This window comes from Triturus cristatus, chromosome 7 (genome assembly GCF_964204655.1).
Source record: "Triturus cristatus chromosome 7, aTriCri1.1, whole genome shotgun sequence".
Taxonomy (NCBI): domain Eukaryota; kingdom Metazoa; phylum Chordata; class Amphibia; order Caudata; family Salamandridae; genus Triturus; species Triturus cristatus.
Window position 1 is genome coordinate 465,007,425 of NC_140590.1, and position 17,353 is coordinate 465,024,777.

The window sequence follows — 17,353 nt, forward strand, 5'->3', positions numbered from 1 at the left end:
ATCTCTATGCATATTAAAAAACGAATAAGTACATATCATTCTCCAAGTTTTGATACATCATATGGATTTAATTCTCCAGCAACCCCTTCAAGTCTGCCTGTAGACAGTCTAATTTCCATATGTTATACCCAAGAAAACATTCCGCTCATGATTTTTTGGATGGAAGCATCATATAGTATCAACACAATCCTTGTTGCTTCCACATCAATCCTCATCAGTTTATCTTATATACTGTACACACTATTGTTGTCTTGTACCATAAAACCGTATTTAAACTCCTAGCGATAATAATCACTCAGATTTACCACTAATGGTTTCAGAAATATGACAACAAATTCCGAGAGGTGTTCTGTTAAACTTCCTATACTTGAGACGATAGGTCTGCCTGGCGGGTTTTGCATAGACTTATGGTTTTTTGGTAAAAAATAAATAAAAGGAAAGGTCGGATTCGTAATATTGAGATATTTTAACTCCTGTTCGTCGAAAAAACCTTGTTCCTTCCATGTATAAAGTCTCTCAGTAATGTGTCTGCCTGCTTCTTTAGTGGGATTCGACATCAATGTTACTGACATAGCGGGCATGGGTGGTGCTTATATGTGGCTCCGCTGATCTCTTCCGCAGCGAAAACAATGTTTGTGCACAATTTATCTATAGGTGCGCAGGAGTACTTCTTTAAAGTGTCTAGATCGATTCTGATGCCTGGGAAATATTCACAATGTGAGGAATCTGCCGTTAGATAGTGTGTCCACCAGAAAGATCATTACCGAAGGTAAGTAACTTTTTATATGTCACCTTGTGTATTGTACATAACTGTCTGGCACTGGAACAACTGTTCGCTAATCTGCTCTGATTGAAAAAAGAAAACTTTGTTTTGCTCACATTCTCAAATGTTCAAAATTTTAAAAGGTAGAAAGTAATTTTTAACTGTGAATTTGTCAAAGGCAAGGATTACAATCTTGAACTGTTGTATGAATTGCACCTTGACTTTTGCAGGGCAGTGGCAGATTGCGGCTTGGAAGCTAGTGCAAAGCAAATTATATTTAATAAAATACCACCAATTATTTACCTAAGTTAGTTTGGTTGTGACTTTCTTATCAAAATTTTATGTGCCTTGTGTAAAGATATGCTCTTCTGTTGGCCATTGAAACCCCATTCAAAAGTCATTTCACACGTTATTGCTCACACTTAGTGTACTCATTCCTTTTCACACCAGATTTTGTGGCATGATTCAGTTTCGAGGTGACATTAGAAAGAAGATTTTATTCCAGCTGTTTGTTCTACTCTGCCATCCTTTTCCAATCGTAAGTACACTGTAGTGACTGCTACAGCATAAACGTGTCTTGTTAATTGATGATACTTGCAGATTCTTCGAAATGCTGCATCTCCATTGACCAGTAAGATGTTTGGCCTTTTTCAGTGATGTCCCTGATGAATCAGATATTGACTAAATAATATATGAGCAGCAACATCTGATGATATCCCTCTACATAGGAATAGAAGTGTCAAGATGCAAGAAAGGGCCAAAGAGAGTGTAAATTCCACAGTGTTTGTACTGGACAAACAGCGACAAAAGTGGTACAACTGAGTTTGCAGTAAAAACACCAACATAAAAAGGTTAACCCTTTTCAGTGATGTCCCTGATGAATCGGGGGTTGACTTTAGAATAAATGGGTGCTCTCACACAATGATATCCCTATACATTGGGATAGATGTGTCAAGATGCAAGAAAGGGCCAAAGAGGGTGTTCAGTTCCACAGTTTGTACAGGACAAACAGAGCAACAAGGTGGCACAACTGAGGTTGCAGTAAAAAGATCAACATAAAAAAAAGTTGACTAATTATGTACACACAAAAATCATACCATGTTATGATGATTAAAAAACATACTGGGTTTAATTTTATAGACCAATGCAAAGGCAACATATCTTTAATGTGAAAATTGATTCAACTTGCATTTGTGTGTGTGCTAGTGTTTACGTGTGTTGGCGTTTTAAAGTCCGACGCATTAGCTTTGCCAATGCTTGTTAATATTTGTCAAATTTAGAAAGTAAATTAAAAGTTATTTCTACAGAGTTATCCATTATGATACTTTTCATTATTGTCCTGCTGTAATTTACTTCCTCACCATTCGATCTTTCTTTTACATATAAACCAAAGGAGGACTTTAAAGTGAAGGTCTGATAGCCAGAGAGCCCACATTATAGATCTGCTTTTATTTCTATTTGAAACAAAGGTCTGATAGTGTCAGACCCTTCTGTATAGCATTAAAGTCTTGCTTTTGTTTCTGTGATATAGAAATAGAATTAAATATAATGAAGGCTCCCTTGCGTATCCAGCTACATTCGTCTCATTTGTTTGTGCTGTGTGTAAGTTGATTAGAACCATAATTTTTCATTTAGATCAATTTCAGTAACAGTATGCACATGCATTGCTCCTACACAAATCATGATTGTACACAAATCATGATTGTACAACTTTAATTCTTACATTATTCTTCCTTACTTTGAAATAATTTAAAAAAAAGGTCGTTTAGTTGCAGTGTATAGAACCCACCAGTAATTAAAGAAAATAAACACTCCAGCCTTGTGGGACTTTTGTTCAGCTAACTTATAGTAAGGCCATCCCAGTGTGGAAACTAAGGAAGCCTATAGGGAAGCTATTATAGGATGAGGCACGCACTTCGTCCTGACAAAAACATTGAAAAACATTTAATGAAGTGGCAAAAAAAACCAAAAAAGAATTGTTACCTGCATGACAAATGTCATGATGTAAAGGTACATCGTGATTGGCTCAGCGGTTATCTAAGCTGGTCTCCCGCCGACAGCAACTTCTGCCTATGACGCCGTCGACGTGGGTGAAAACTCCTAGCGGAGTCGGTGGTACTCACTGGTCTTTTTTATGCGGACCCGCTAACATCTAAATAGAGTGGGAAGACCACCGAGTAGGAGGGTGATGAAACCGTCAATAAATTGACAAAGGGACAAGATCCTCCAAGATTTAAATGAGGCACTTTATCTTAAAGTACATTTAATCGTCGAGGAAACTGTGGCAGGGATGCCTCCTATTTTGAGTTGGTGGAATTGAAGAAATAAGGTAGAAACTTGCTTTTTCTTTGTTTCCCACGTCAGTCTTGAAACCCATTGTCCAGGTCCTCCCGTTGCTACTACATGACCATGACGCTAATCAACTCCGTTGTCACCGGTATCTAAGGTATGCTTCTTTTACACATGTCTTACTGTGAATAGTTATAGGAGGCTGGCTCTGTATATACTATACCAAAGTAAGGTATAGTGTGCACAGAGTCCAGTGGATCCTCAGAGGTTTAGCAGAAGTTAACTTAGAAAAGTACTAACAGCTCTCTTGTGGTAGTGAGGGTGAGCAGTTAGGCTTATCAGGAGGGTGTGTTAAGCATTTATTGTATTCACTCAATCAAGAACTGATTACACACACTCCGAGAAGAAATCTAGACCAATTGGGTAAGTATAAACAAAGGTATACTTAGGTTTTATTTCAAGAACCAAGCAGAACTTGGTACAGATAGGTAAAATGTACTTGCAATTGTTAAATGTTACAAGGTGATGCCATTGGGAAAAGATTTGCAATAGTTACAGGTTTGTATATGTCTTTAAAACAGTTTAAATTATACAGAGATTACTTTTGATTACTTTAGCATTACTTTTGGATTACATCGGCTACTCGGGGTGATAAGCCTAGCTATCAAACCGTGGATCCTAAAATACAAGGTAAGTAAGACTTTTTCAATTTTGCAAAATAGTTACTTTTCTTTTGTACAAAAGTCAACTCAACAACATTTTTAGGAACAATACATCGGTTTGCAGTTAAGTAAACGACCTGCAATGCTAGTTTTTGGAGTTAGAACAAAGGTTCAGGTAGGCACTTAAATTGCATCACCAGTGACACTAGGGCGGCCGGGTGCAGAGTGCAGGGGCCCAATGTTACCCAAGGGGGCCTTTGGTCAGGGGCTGCTTACGAGCAGGCCACTCGGTTGTGGGAGTAAAGCTCCTGTAGGGTTAGGATCAGCACTGCAGAGGCCAACAATCCGCACAGAGCTGCACCACCAGCGGCACAGGGGCGGCCAGGTGCCAAGGAGTGACCCTGTGGATTGCAATGAAGATCACTGTTCTGGAAAGATGCTGCAGGCACAGTCAGGGAGGCTTTCAGAAGGGGACCACCAGCTGTAGAGGTAAGTTGAGTTCTTGGGGGATGCCTGGACACCGTCGGTTGGGCCACCCAAAACCGTGGGGTGTCGGGTGCAGGGATGTCTTTTGACGTCGGTTGTTTCTTACCAGCTCCAGTTGTGGTCAGGGGGACCCATCAGGTTGAGGAAGCAGGTGTCGTCTTGAAGCTTTAGGGAGGTTGGGGATCACCAGATCTCAAGTCAGGATTACTGGGGAGACGTGCTGTTGGGCCACTCAAACTCGGGTCGTGGGCGTCTTTTGCAGACTGGTGAAGAACCACAGAGCTGCCTGGATCTGGGTTCTGGTCTTGGAGTCTTTGTTGAGCAAATCTGGTGTTCACTGGAGAAACATCTGTGACTCGAGTGCAGGGCACGTCCTCCAGGCTCTGGGGGGGCTGCTGGACACACCGGGGTTTTCGCTGTAGGCAGGTCAGAGTCAGGACAGGGGGGTAGGGCTGAGGCCAAATCAGTTGGTGTCCTCTTCTTCTGAGTCAGCAAGGCTCTTCGGTCCTTCTTCTTTCTTCCTCAAATCGGAGGAGGCCAGGTTGGGGGTCGCCCCTAAATACAAACATTTACGACCGTTACAGGGGTTTGCTAGCCGGGACCCATGGGTCCCTTCCTTGAAGTGAGTACACCCCCTATTATGCTCCATTCCAGGGGGGCATGAACCTCTTCCTAATTGGTTGGGTCCCCTCATCTCCAAGATGGAGGGAACTGAGATGTGTGCTTCACCTCGCCTTCCCCATCTGGGGTTGGCAAATGTGGGCACACCTCTCCGCCTAGCTCGGTGTTGCTGCCGATTCTCCTGCCCAAAGTGAGGGTCAGAACCAGTGGGAGCCAGTTGCTGTGGGCAGCAAAAGGCAGGGACAGCTTACAAAGGCGGCAGGTCTTTGAAGCTTCCACTCTCGTGGACCCAGCCCATCGGGGGAGGAGGCATGACACCTCTGCCCAGGATGGGCTTTGTTTCTGGACCCAGAGAGCGGAGGCTCTCTACCCAGGTGTCAAGGAACATGTCTGGTGGTGTCAAATGGCGGGCAGCCATTCAGGAAACACACCAGGGCTGGTTGGTGTTCAGGGGGCAATTTTAAGCGCTATGGCATCTCTGAGCAATTATTGAGTAGTGGAGTTCGTAGTGACCAACTCCCAGACTATATACTCTTTTTGGCTAGACTGTACTTACAATGTCTAAGAATGGACTTAGATACTGTAGGGGTACAGTATTCATGCCACTGTGCCCTCACCTGTTGTCTATGGCACCCTCCCAGAGAGATGGCTTACCTAGGCCACAGGCAGTGGACTGCAGGCATGGCACACAGGTTGACTCTTCACTTTTCTCTGCACCAAAACACACAGCATGCCTTGGCAGTGTGTGGGTGTTAAGGTACAGGGTCCCTAAGGGTGGCACAATGAGTGCTGCAGCCTTTAGAAGCCTTCCCTGGTCACAGTGCCCTTGGCACCCATGGAAGCTTTTAATGGGGGCTTTCCTATGGCCAGAGTTGCGGCAATTAGGAGTACAGCGGTACAGCTTTGGGAAAGAACCATAGGCACCTGATTGGCAGGGACCTAGGGCACACCAAATCAAAGTGCATCATGTGTCAGGCAGAAAGTGTGGGGGGTAAACATGCAAAAAAGGACACTTTGCTACAATAGTGTGTTGAAATGTGCTTTAGTCTCAAGTATTTGTACATTGCTGTTAACATGCATTTTTTTATGTGTAATGTGTACATTTTACAAACTATTAAGCTAAAATGAAACACACCTGTATTGACACTTTAAAAAAAAAATGTGGTTGTTGTGGGGCCTGTGCTTTTAGTAGTGTATGTGTGTTGTTTGCATGCTATGCAATATGTAAGAAAAGGGGCATAACACATTACCTACAAATATTTTAGAATCAAGCACAACATACATGTGTGCTGACATACAAGTCAGTAGTACTTACCAGTCTTCACTCTACCAGGAACTCACTCTATGAGCAAACCGCCGCTAGGACTAACCCAGCACAGCAGGGACATCTACATTGGCTTGGCACAAACCTGACGGCGATGGAGTTCTGTTAGCCAGCAGAGGAGTCCGCTGCCTCGACGATGGTGCGCCACTTATGCAACAGGAAACAGTTCAACGAGCACACATCTAAATAAGGCGGGCGGGATATCGTCAGCTTGTCTTGTACTTGGATACTCCGCCGCGGACGGACAATGGAAGTCCTGCTAAGATCTAAATCCGGTCCATAGTTCCCTGTGAGTTGCAGTGAAATCACCTTCTTGTGGGCAGAATGATAGAACAAACAGAAGTAAGTACTGTTCCAAGATGCGATTGACAGGACTAAACAGGACATGCCCGTGGCTGAAAGAGGCTGACCTAAAGCCCACTCAGCATGTTTGAAACAATAGGTCTCACAGACTGATGCACTCTCAAGCAAGACATAGAAAGAACATTTTAATTTCTAACCAACTACAAGAAAAGCAGGAGAATATGAAAAATACAAGATGGTCACCTTGTTATTGGAGTTTGTGTTCAGGCTAGGTTGTGCCATCCTGCCCACTCACCCACTCAAAAAATGTGTTTCCATCAGCAAGCAAGAACACCACTGACCATGGAGATTTTTAAAAAATGTGCAAGGAAAAGCAAGAATGCGTTGAGCGAGGCAGTGGATGATAGATGGCAAGGGAGAGGGTGATGGAAAGGGTCAGGAAATACCATGCAGGATAGGTTAACCATAAAAAAGGAGGGGATAGATAATCTCCCTGGGGTAAACCACAAGGCAAAATAGGGAATAAAACCCAGATGCAAACTACATTAGACAGCACAAACATAAGATAATAAAAACTCATATAAAGGAACGAGAATCCTTGAACATAGAGGGATCCAACGAGTAGCTATACACTATGTCCGCAACTATGTATTTGTACTTCAAGCCTTGTTCATTGGACGACAGATGCTTCAATTGGGGAAGTATGGGGTGGGGGAGTTGGTTGGGGTTTTTGACTGGGCCTGTTGTACCAGCTTTCAGTTGTCTTACTTTATGTTATGACAGCACCATAAACCACAAATAAGAATTTCCCCTGGGCCATTCTGGTAGTGACCCCAGAGGTGCCCTGCCCTAACCAGGGCCCATGGACCCGATCCACCTTAATCATCCCACCTGCTGGACCCTTGCACTGCCGCTCTGTTACAATGTCCAGTCCCTATAATGCGGGTGAACCCCTGAGAGTCCTCTCATGGAACATTTAACAGCGTTCTAGACAAAATCAAACAAACCGAGGTTTTAAAATATGCCCGAAGGGTCAACCCAGAAGTCCTACTATTACAAGAAATGCATCCAATAGGTAATCAGTGCCCCTATTTTTAGCGCGTCAGGGATTCGTCAGAGTATGTCACTCCTGGTTTTCCAGGGGTGCGCGTGGGACAGCAATCCTCCTGCGGCGCTCCTTTCCCTTTTCACCGACTCAAATGATTACTGACCCTCGAGTCCGCTTTACTGCCCTCACAGGTACTCATGGGGAATCCACCGTCAACCTTATGTCACTATATGCTGCCCCAGCGAATCTAGAACCCGGCCTATGGGCTGCAATGGAGACACTATCTGCCCTCCCTCAGGGCCTGACAGTAGTTGGGGGAAACTTTAACGCTGTCCCTGAACCAACCACAGATGCCACGGATGCCCCATCCTCTCATAGGAAACTGGGAGCCAGGCGCCTTTGAGATTGGGCCTCCACACTGGGCCTCTGCGACGTCTGGCGCACTTGACATCCTAAGACTTTGCAATACAGGCACACCTCTGCGGCACACCCACTCTCGCGTAGATCTAATCTTTATGCCAGCCCCAGACTGTCGAGCTGTTTCCGAAATTCAAATTCTGGCGCGTAGAGTTTCTGACCACTTCCCGCTCCTTCTGAGGGTGGGAGGCCCCACGGGACCTTTGCGACCCTTATGGCGACTTAACGCCTGGTTCCTTCAACATCCAGATTACAAAAAGGTAATTGGGGAAGAACTCGATAATTACTTTCGCACTAACAACGGTACAGTACAGCATCAAGACATGCTGTGGGTTTCTCAAGCATAAGCGACAGGTCCTAGACCGCCAGCTCTCCCAGCTTGAAGCCAGGGCCCTCTGCTTGGAGCCAACAGTAGCTGTGGCAGAAGGGGAAGTGGAACGCCGACTACTGCTATTAATATGCGAAGAAATCAAAAGTATCTCCCTCGAATCTGCCAAACTGGTTTGGAGGTCCTTGGTGGCCAGGGTTTACGGGTAGGGAGACCAGAATGGTAAGTTGCTCCACTGACTCGCTCTCCATCCCATGGCCAACCGAATTGTCCCCGAAATCTGCGATGTGCAGAGGCAACTCTCTCGCACCCTTGCAACATTCGCACAGACCTTCGTGGCATATTATAAGGGGCTATATTTGGCAGATCCCTCACACATGCCGCAGAGCAGCACCTCCTTTTTACAAAACATCCCTCTTCCCCGGCTCTCAGAAACAGAAATTTAAATCCTGGACGAACCGATCATGCCTGAGGAAATTGGGGAGGCAATTTCCTCACTCGCTACCCACAAGACCCCCGGTCCTGATGGGGTTCCTGCAGAATACTATACAGCATTTTATGAAATCCTGATCCCGAGACTCCATGCCCTTTTTGAGGAAGCTATAAAGAAGGGCACCTTCTCCTTTGTTACAGACACAGCCACCATCACGGTCATGCCCAAAACACACCCTCCCTCGCCCTCATGTACTCCATACGGTCCACTTATTAACACGGAGGTAAAAATCTTTGCGAATGTCCTCGCTACCCGCATGAAGCAGTGCTCCACACCCACATACACCCTGGCCAATGTGGCTTCATGCCACGCCCCAGCACACAGCCCTGTCTTAGGCGCTTACAAGTAGCCCACGCCCACCATAATCGCCTTTCACCATACCTGGCCTTAGTGCTGCTCGATTTTGAAAAGGCTATTGATATGGTCAATTGGCGCCACCTTGGGGACGTGTTGGAAAAGGCAGGCTTTGGGCCCTCCTGTCAAAGAATGGTAAAGGTCCTCTACTCCGTCAGCCAGGGTCCTTATAAATGGAGCTTTAGCGGACACCTTCCCGACCGAGAGGGGAACCCAGAAGGGATGTCCGCTCACCCCTCTCCTTTGTGCCCTGGCAATTGAGCCTCTGGCTTGTTGTATCCGGATGGATAGCCAGATACAAGGGTGGCGTTGGCAGTGCTCCCATGAGGACCGGATCACCTTATATGCGGACGATGTTCTCCTTTACTTGGCTTACCCGGCCCAATTCGGACCAGGATCTCTGCAGACCCTTCATTCATTTGAGAGGGTGTCTGGCTTACATCTCAACCCGGCCAAATCCATTGTGGTGCCCCTCCATGCCTCTAAAGAATGTGTGGATTGGCTAGCAACCATCCCCTTGTGAAGGCTCTGGTTCAAATATCTTGGGATCTGGGTGGCGCTCCTCCCTGAGCTGACCTGGTTCTTTAATCTCACACCGCTCCTTAAACGTACGAAAGACGACCTTCGCAATTTGCGAACTCTTTCACTTAACCCCCTGGGCAGAGTCGCCCTCTTCAAGATGATGGTCCTCCCCCGTCTCTTGTACACCATTCAAAATCTTCCACTCCACCTCCCTTGCAGCTGGTTCCGCGACCTAGATGGGACAATCACAACCTTCCTCTGGAGTGGTTTCAGATCGCGTCTGACCCTCACGACTTGTCAACGAGCCACATACGAAGGGGTAATGGGAATGACAAACCCCTTTTTGTATTATTTAGCCACCCGCCTTTTAGTGATCCATGATTGGTTTAATGGCGGATGGTCGGACCCATCTTTTCGGCTGGAATTAGTAAGCCATGGATTCCCTCAAGTACAGGCCATACTTTATGGCGTCCCGATTGCTTACAATCTACCAATAGTTACCTGCACAGTTCTTTTGGCATGGCGCTCCGTGCTGCGACACTTCCACTGGGACACTAAACTCTCACTGCAAACACTGCGGTGGCACAGCACTTGGTTGCGAGAAATTGCAACACTAACAGGCTTCCAGAAATGGGACTTGATTGGCATAACCTGCCTAGGAGACATATGGAAAGGTGAGGACTTGTCCTCCTTTTGGGACCTACAGCAGACATACTCCTTACACTCCACCCAATTTTTCTGATACCTTCAGCTGCGCCATGCCCTAGCCCTCCACATCCCTGACCACACTGCAATCCCCAAATTTAGCCCACTAGAGGCAAAGCTCCTCATGGGAAACTTGGGAAAGGGAGAATATCCCAAATGTATCGATCCCTGATAAACAATACCCCGTCCGCACTAGAACCTCTTAGAGCCCGCTGGGATCACTGGCTTGGACCTCTGGAGGAGGAAGACTGGAGGAATGCACTGATGGCCCCTAGGATTCTCACTAGGTCAGCCAGGCTCTGCCTCATTCAGATACTACCTTCACTGTGCATATCTTACTCCAGTGCCTCTCCACAAGGCAGGCTTCCTCCCGTCCCCACAGTGTCCGCGTTGTAAGGCAGAACCAGCCGATTTTTACCACAGGGTTTGGTCCTGTACCATCCTTTCTAAATACTGGATTTCCTTTGTGTCAGAACTAAGTGGCATATTGGGATGGGAGGTTCCCCTCAATCCTCTCACGCTGGGAGTGATGTAAGGACTAGATGGCTCCCGGACCGACAAACTATTTTTGGCAATTGCTATTCTGATAGCTAAAAGAGCCATTGCAGCGGCCTGGAGGAACTTGGCACCCCCCTCGATGGCTGGTTGGCGAAAAGGGGTAGATAGGTATGCCATCCAAGAAAAAGCTGTGTACGAAGCAAAAGGGTGCCCAAATAAGCATGAGCCGGTATGGGGCAAATGGATGGGGACCCTAGACTGAGTCTCCACAGCACGAGTGGGCTCACAGTTCAAACAAATAGAAAGGGGAAATCACTTGTAAATGTATTGAAATGTCTAATATATACCAAGTGGTGCTATGCTTACCTTTTTGTTTAAAACTGCCAATAAAATTGGTTATCAAAAATAAAAAGGAGTTTGTCAAACATTATTAGTTTAACATTTTTGTAATAGCCATAGAAAACAATGCATGACGTGACTTATTTTACTTCATGTTTACCAAAACTGTGTGTGTGTGTGTGTGTGTGTGTGTGTGTGTGTGTGTGTGTGTGTGTGTGTGTGTGTGTGTGTGTGTGTGTGTGTGTGTGTGTGTGTGTGTGTGTGTGTGTGTGTGTGTGTGTGTGTGTGTGTGTGTGTGTGTGTGTGTGTGTGTGTGTGTGTGTATTCACTGAAAAAACCATAGGTTTCAGACACGTTATAGTTAGGAATTAGCATTTAAAAAACCTTAGAAATTCACTGAAAAAACCATAGGTTTCAGGGGCGTTATAGTTAGCTGGACTTTTCACTCGTACAAAACCATTGAAATTCCCCCGTTATAGTTAGTTCAGCTAACTATAACTCGCGCGCCCGCAATGCACTGCTGATGACGTCACATATTACATCACTCATGACATGGTCAGTGACATCACTCATGACATCTCAAATTACATCACTGATGACATCACTCATGACATCATCCAGTGAATGTCTGTTTTTCTGAAAATTACATATGTTTTATATATGTATATCTCAAGGTCGATGGAAGAATAAATGGGTATATGTGTCTAAATGGATGATTTTTTTTTTTTTTAATTGATTGTATAACTGACTGATTAAGTGTATCTTAGTGAATACATGGCTTAGTGAGTAATGTTTAAATATGTAAATAACTGTATCAGTCTCTCACTTTGTGTATAAGTGGCTGCATGGGTTGGTGAGTAGCTACATGAGTGTCTATATAGGTTATTAGTTGGTTTTTTGAGTATCAGTATGAGTGTCTGAGTGTCTGTATGGTTCGGTGGGGGGTATTACGAAGTGCATAGGTGCATGAATGAGTGACTCACTGTTTATATGTGTTGAAGACAGCATGTGTGCAGGACTGTATGGGTGGATGAGTGTGTCCATGGGTGTGTTAGTGAGTGAATGACTGTCTCAATAGTGTCTTTATGAGTAACTACATATGTTTTAAACTAGTATATGTGACTATTTGTGTATATAAGTGAGTATATGTGAGAGTGACAGATTGAAAGAGTTCCTGTATGAATAAGTATGTGTTTCTATAAGTGATTGTTTAAAAGACTAAGTATGTGTAAGTTTCTGTAGAAGTAAGTGTGGTGGTGTGTGTATAACTGTATATGCAAGTAAATGGATGTTTGATTCTTTATTAGCAAGAGTGACTATGTGTGTGAGTAACTATGGATGAGTGGTGTTGTGTAACAGGATGTATAGGTGTATGAGTACATATGATGAGTGAGTACATGTATGAGTGACTGTATAGAACTGTTGGTGAATGAGTGGATGTGTATGTGGATCTTAGAATTACTGAATAGGTTGTTGTAACTGATATTGGTATGTCCATTGTTTTGAAAATTTTAGTTTCTATTTTTGAATGTGTGTATCAAAGGTTATATTAGGCGGAGAGGAGGTCTGCCACTCTATCACAAGGATGATGTCATCAGTGATGTCATGAGTGATGTCACTGACCATGTCATGAGTGATGTAATATGTGACGTCATCAGCAGCGGGCGCGCAAGTTATAGTTAGCTGAACTAACTATAACGGGGGAATTTCAATGGTTTTGTACGAGTGAAAAGTCCAGCTAACTATAACGGCCCTGAAACCTATGTTTTTTTCAGTGAATTTCTAAGGTTTTTTAAATGCTAATTCCTAACTATAACATGCCTGAAACCTACAGAGATAGGACATGTGAAGAAAGAAGAAAAAACGCACAGAAAGAAAAAAAAGAAATGCAGAAAGAAGCAACAGAAGTCCTCAAAGATGAAGAAAAGTGCAGGAAGAAGGATAACGTGCAGAAAGAACAAAAAGAAGAGCAGAAAGAAGCCTTGTTGCAAAATCATCCTGTACCCTCAACTTTTTTAGACGGATTCTGGTGGTAACTGAGTCTGACTAACCAGTCCTAGAGCCAGTGCTATGTTAAAAGACACTCAGAATACAGTGAAAACACCTACATACACTAGGGAACACTATGTGTTGGGATCCCCCTGTGATCAGCATGACCTCCTCTGTAAGCCCCTAGTATATAATAGGGCAGGGGATTAAAACTACCTCTTAAAACGCGCCACAGGGCGTGTTTGCACACGTTAACTCAGGCCCCGTCCCCTCCCTTCACCACTGTGTAAACACGCCCTGTGGCCGTTTTTAGTTGGGAGATTAAGTTCATTTGAATCCTGAGGGTCCCTAGGGTCCAACTAGCCCACTAGGTACCTCCAGTAAGCGCCACAGAGCTGCGTTGCAGAGAGGTGTAAAAAGTGGCACGGCCTGGACCACCTCTCTGCAACACAGCTCAGTGGCGCTTACTGGAAGCACCTGGTGGGCTAGTTGGCCCCCAGGGTCCCTCAGGATTGAAGGGGAATTATTTCCCCAACTTAAAACGCGCCATAGGGCGTGTTTGCCCACGTCACCTCAGGCCCCGTCCCCTCCCTTCCCCACTGTGTAAACACGCCCTGTGGCCGTTTTATAAGTTGGGAGATTAAGTCCCCTTGAATCCTGAGGATCCCTAGGGGCAAATAGCCCACTAGATACGTCCAGTAAGCGCCATTGCAGAGAGGTGTAAAAAGGGGCACGGCCTGCACCACCTCTCTGCAACGCAGAGCAGTGGCGCTTACTGGAAGCACCTGGTGGGCTAGTTGGCCCCCAGGGTCCCTCAGGATTGAAAGGGAATTCTTTCCCCAACTTAAAACGCGCCACAGGGCGTGTTTGCACACGTCACCTCAGGCCCCGTCCCCTCCCTTCACCACTGTGAACGCGCTCTGTGGCCGTTATAAGTTGAGAGATTAAGTCCCCTTGAATCCTAAGGGCCCCTAGGGTCAAACTAGCCCACTAGGTACCTCCAGTAAGCGCCACAGAGCTGCGTTGCATAGAGGTGTAAATAGGGGCGTGGCCTCAGAACACCTGTCTGCAATGCAGCTCCCTGGCGCATACTGGAGATACCTGTTGAGCTAGTTGGCCCTCAGGGACCCTCAGTATTGAAGGGGAATTAATTCCCCAACTTACAACTGGCCAGGGGGCGCGTTTGCAGAGTGCTGCAAGGAGGGGCATGGCCTCCGGCGCAATGCCGGTCTTTTATTTATTTGATTTTTTTTTAAGAAGGAGGGCTGTGTGGCCCCCTTTCTTTTTCTAATTTACTGGCCCTGGGGACCCCATCCCCTACGGCCTGCACACTAATTTTTTTTGTTGAAAAAAATAAATTTGGACCTCCCAAGGCATTAATCGGCCCCGGGGACCCCAACCCCCGGGTCATGGCCTTTTTTAAAAAGATTCTTTAGGAGGGGGCTGCGTTGCCCCCCTCCTCAGGCCACTTATGGCCCCGGGGAACCCATCCCCCGGGGCCGGCCTTTGTTTTTTATTATTTAAAAAAAATATATATTTATAGAAACACCTAGGACATGCTGGACAAACCGTATGTACCTATCACCATGACGATTTGCATGATATTCATTAAAAGGCGACTATGCATAGAATGAATCCACATGGAATGTATTTACACCGCTAGTGAAGCTCTGACGTGTCTGACGCCCTACCGTGCCTAATCCCGGCGCCCCCGACGGTGGGTACTCTCCAAGTAGACACCCTTGTCGTTTATTTATACAAACATGGGTAGCTATTAACGGGCACATTTAATACACACGCACACCAAGCCATTCAAAGGGGATTCAACAAAAATTCGACCAAACTATGCAAGAAACCCCCCTCACGGTTAATAAAACACACATCCACCGCCGGATGTGTAATACTTTTTATTTTACTCTCTGGAAAGGAGACAAACCTCACTTGAGAGTCACAGCGTGCTCCTGGCTGAGCCCAATGCTGTGTTACACCCACCAGTGCCTGCCGAGTGCCTCACACCTCTGTGTTGTATTCCACCAGCTAGTGCGTATGCTATGACACTCTCTAGCCCATGTGCACTGTAACACCACCCAGTGAATATGTCATGCCACACTTGCCTTCGCGCGGGTTATATTGCCCCATCTAACGTGCCTTCCTCGATGCCTATGTTATAACGCACAGCGCTATGCCATACATATTACAATCTGGGATCCATATCTTTGTCACAGTGCATATGCAACGCTACACTCCCCAGCACATATTTTATATTACAACTTTAGAGACTAGTTAGGTTACACAACACTGCCCTTTGCATATTACACTCCAAGGCGCATATCGCATAGCATGCGCTAGTGTCTGTGCTATCTCGCGCTCTCCAATGAATCTGTCAATGCGCACAATGTATTGCATATTATATTTCACGCCCCGGTTCATCTTATATCACACTTTTTGGTGCATAGTTTATACCATATACTATATCTAATTTTCATTTTCAATCGTGCTCTCTGGACTATGTTCTATATAACACTGCGTCCACCTACCCTTTACCGGGCATTAGATTTAGCGATGGGGGGTGGAGGGTCAGGGGGTGTTTCTGCCAAGTGAGCCCGGAGTCACAGTCACAAACGTCCTCTTCTTCCTGAATAAAAGTGAGATTATGCTGCATACTTGTTCATATTTTAAGTAGTTCGCACAGACACACATTTTAAAAACAATAAAGTTCCTAATACCCACCTTCTCTGAACAGTTAGCTTGCTGCCCCATCCACCTCCTCCCTATCCTCTGTTGTCTGAATCCATGGACTAGCCTCCTCCCTCCTGCCATGCATGGTCTGATGTGCTGCCACTGCTCTCCATTTAGCATGATGTACCAGTCCACTCCTCCTGCCCTCCATTGCCCAATTCTATGGCCCATCATTGACCTCCTGCTTATCCTCTGTGCTTAGCTTGCTGCCCCTATTCTCCTTCCCCCTGCCCTCCGATGTCTTTGTGCATGCCCCTGCTCCATCCTTTTTGCCCACCATGTTCCATGGACCTGCCACTCCTATCTCCTCTGAGTGTTCTGTTGAGCTGCCACTCCCCTCCCACCTGCCTAGCATTGTCAGATGACTGTAACCTGTCCCTGCCACCTCCACCCTGCCTGTCCACATGCCATGCCCCTATCCCCTTCCTCCTGTCCTCCATGGTCCATTTTACTGCCACACCCTTCTGCCCTCCCTGGTCTGTTGTGCTGCAACTGCTCCTCCTGCCTTTCCCGCGCGGTCTGTTGTGAGGCCCCTTCCCCTGAACTCTCTTGTCTGTGCCCAGGTCCTGACCCTCCCTTCTATCCTCCATGGTCCTTTGTGCATGCCCCTGCACCCTCCTTCTTGCCGATCATAGCCATTGTGCTGCCACTAACCCTCCCGCTTGCCATGCATGGTCTTCTGTGCTGCCATGGCCCCTCCCATCTTCCCTGTGTGGTCAGCTAGCTGCCCCTGGCCCCCTCCCACCTTCCCTCCATGGTCTTTGTGTATGCCATTATAGTCTCACTGTTGCTCTCCATGGTGTGTCTTGTTTCTAGTGCCCATCCTGCCTGATCTCCATGGTCATCTTGCTGCTCCTGCCCTGCCCCCTTTCCCCCAGCCCTTTGTTTCCATGTGCAGATCCCTATTCCCTCCCTCCTGGCTTGTCTGTTCCATTGTAATGCCCCTGATCCGTCCCTCCTGCCCTTTATGGTCTGTTATGCTGCAGCTTTCTCTCCTGTCTTGTCTATAGCTACCATTGCCTCTTATCCCTCTGTTGTCCATGTGCATGGTCCTGTCCCCTCCCTATTGCTTTCTATGGATTGTTGTGCTGCACTCCCGTCCCGCATGCTCTGTGTGGTGTATTGTGCTGCTGCAAACCCTGATGCCTGCCCTGTAGGGTCCGTTTGGTGCACCTCTCCATGTCCCTCCTGTTCTCTGTTATCCGAGTCCATGTCCCTACCCCAATTCCTCCTGCCTACCCTGATCCAATGTACCATACTTGCGAACATTTTGAACTTGGTAAGAGGGAGATTTTGAAAAACAGCTGAGGTATTGATTTTCCCCTTTGAGTTACATTGAAAAAGAGGAGATTGTAGACAGGAGACAGATCAAATAAAGCCCATTTGATCTTAAAAATATTGGACGTTTCCTGGCTGAAACGGGTCTGTTGGCTTTTATGGTTGTACTACCACTGCCTCTTCCTTCTGCCCGCA

At 46.1% G+C, this 17,353-nt stretch overlaps 1 protein-coding gene across 1 annotated transcript in view; it reads left to right on the forward strand.

The window, feature by feature from the left end:
- Positions 1-17,353, forward strand: part of TBCD (tubulin folding cofactor D) — a 2,329,415-nt gene that overhangs the window by 2,121,370 nt on the left and 190,692 nt on the right. The window contains exon 37 of the mRNA XM_085616794.1: positions 1,214-1,301. Within this exon, the coding sequence (XP_085472920.1) occupies positions 1,214-1,301 (88 nt within the window). The remainder of the gene's footprint in view (positions 1-1,213; positions 1,302-17,353) is intronic.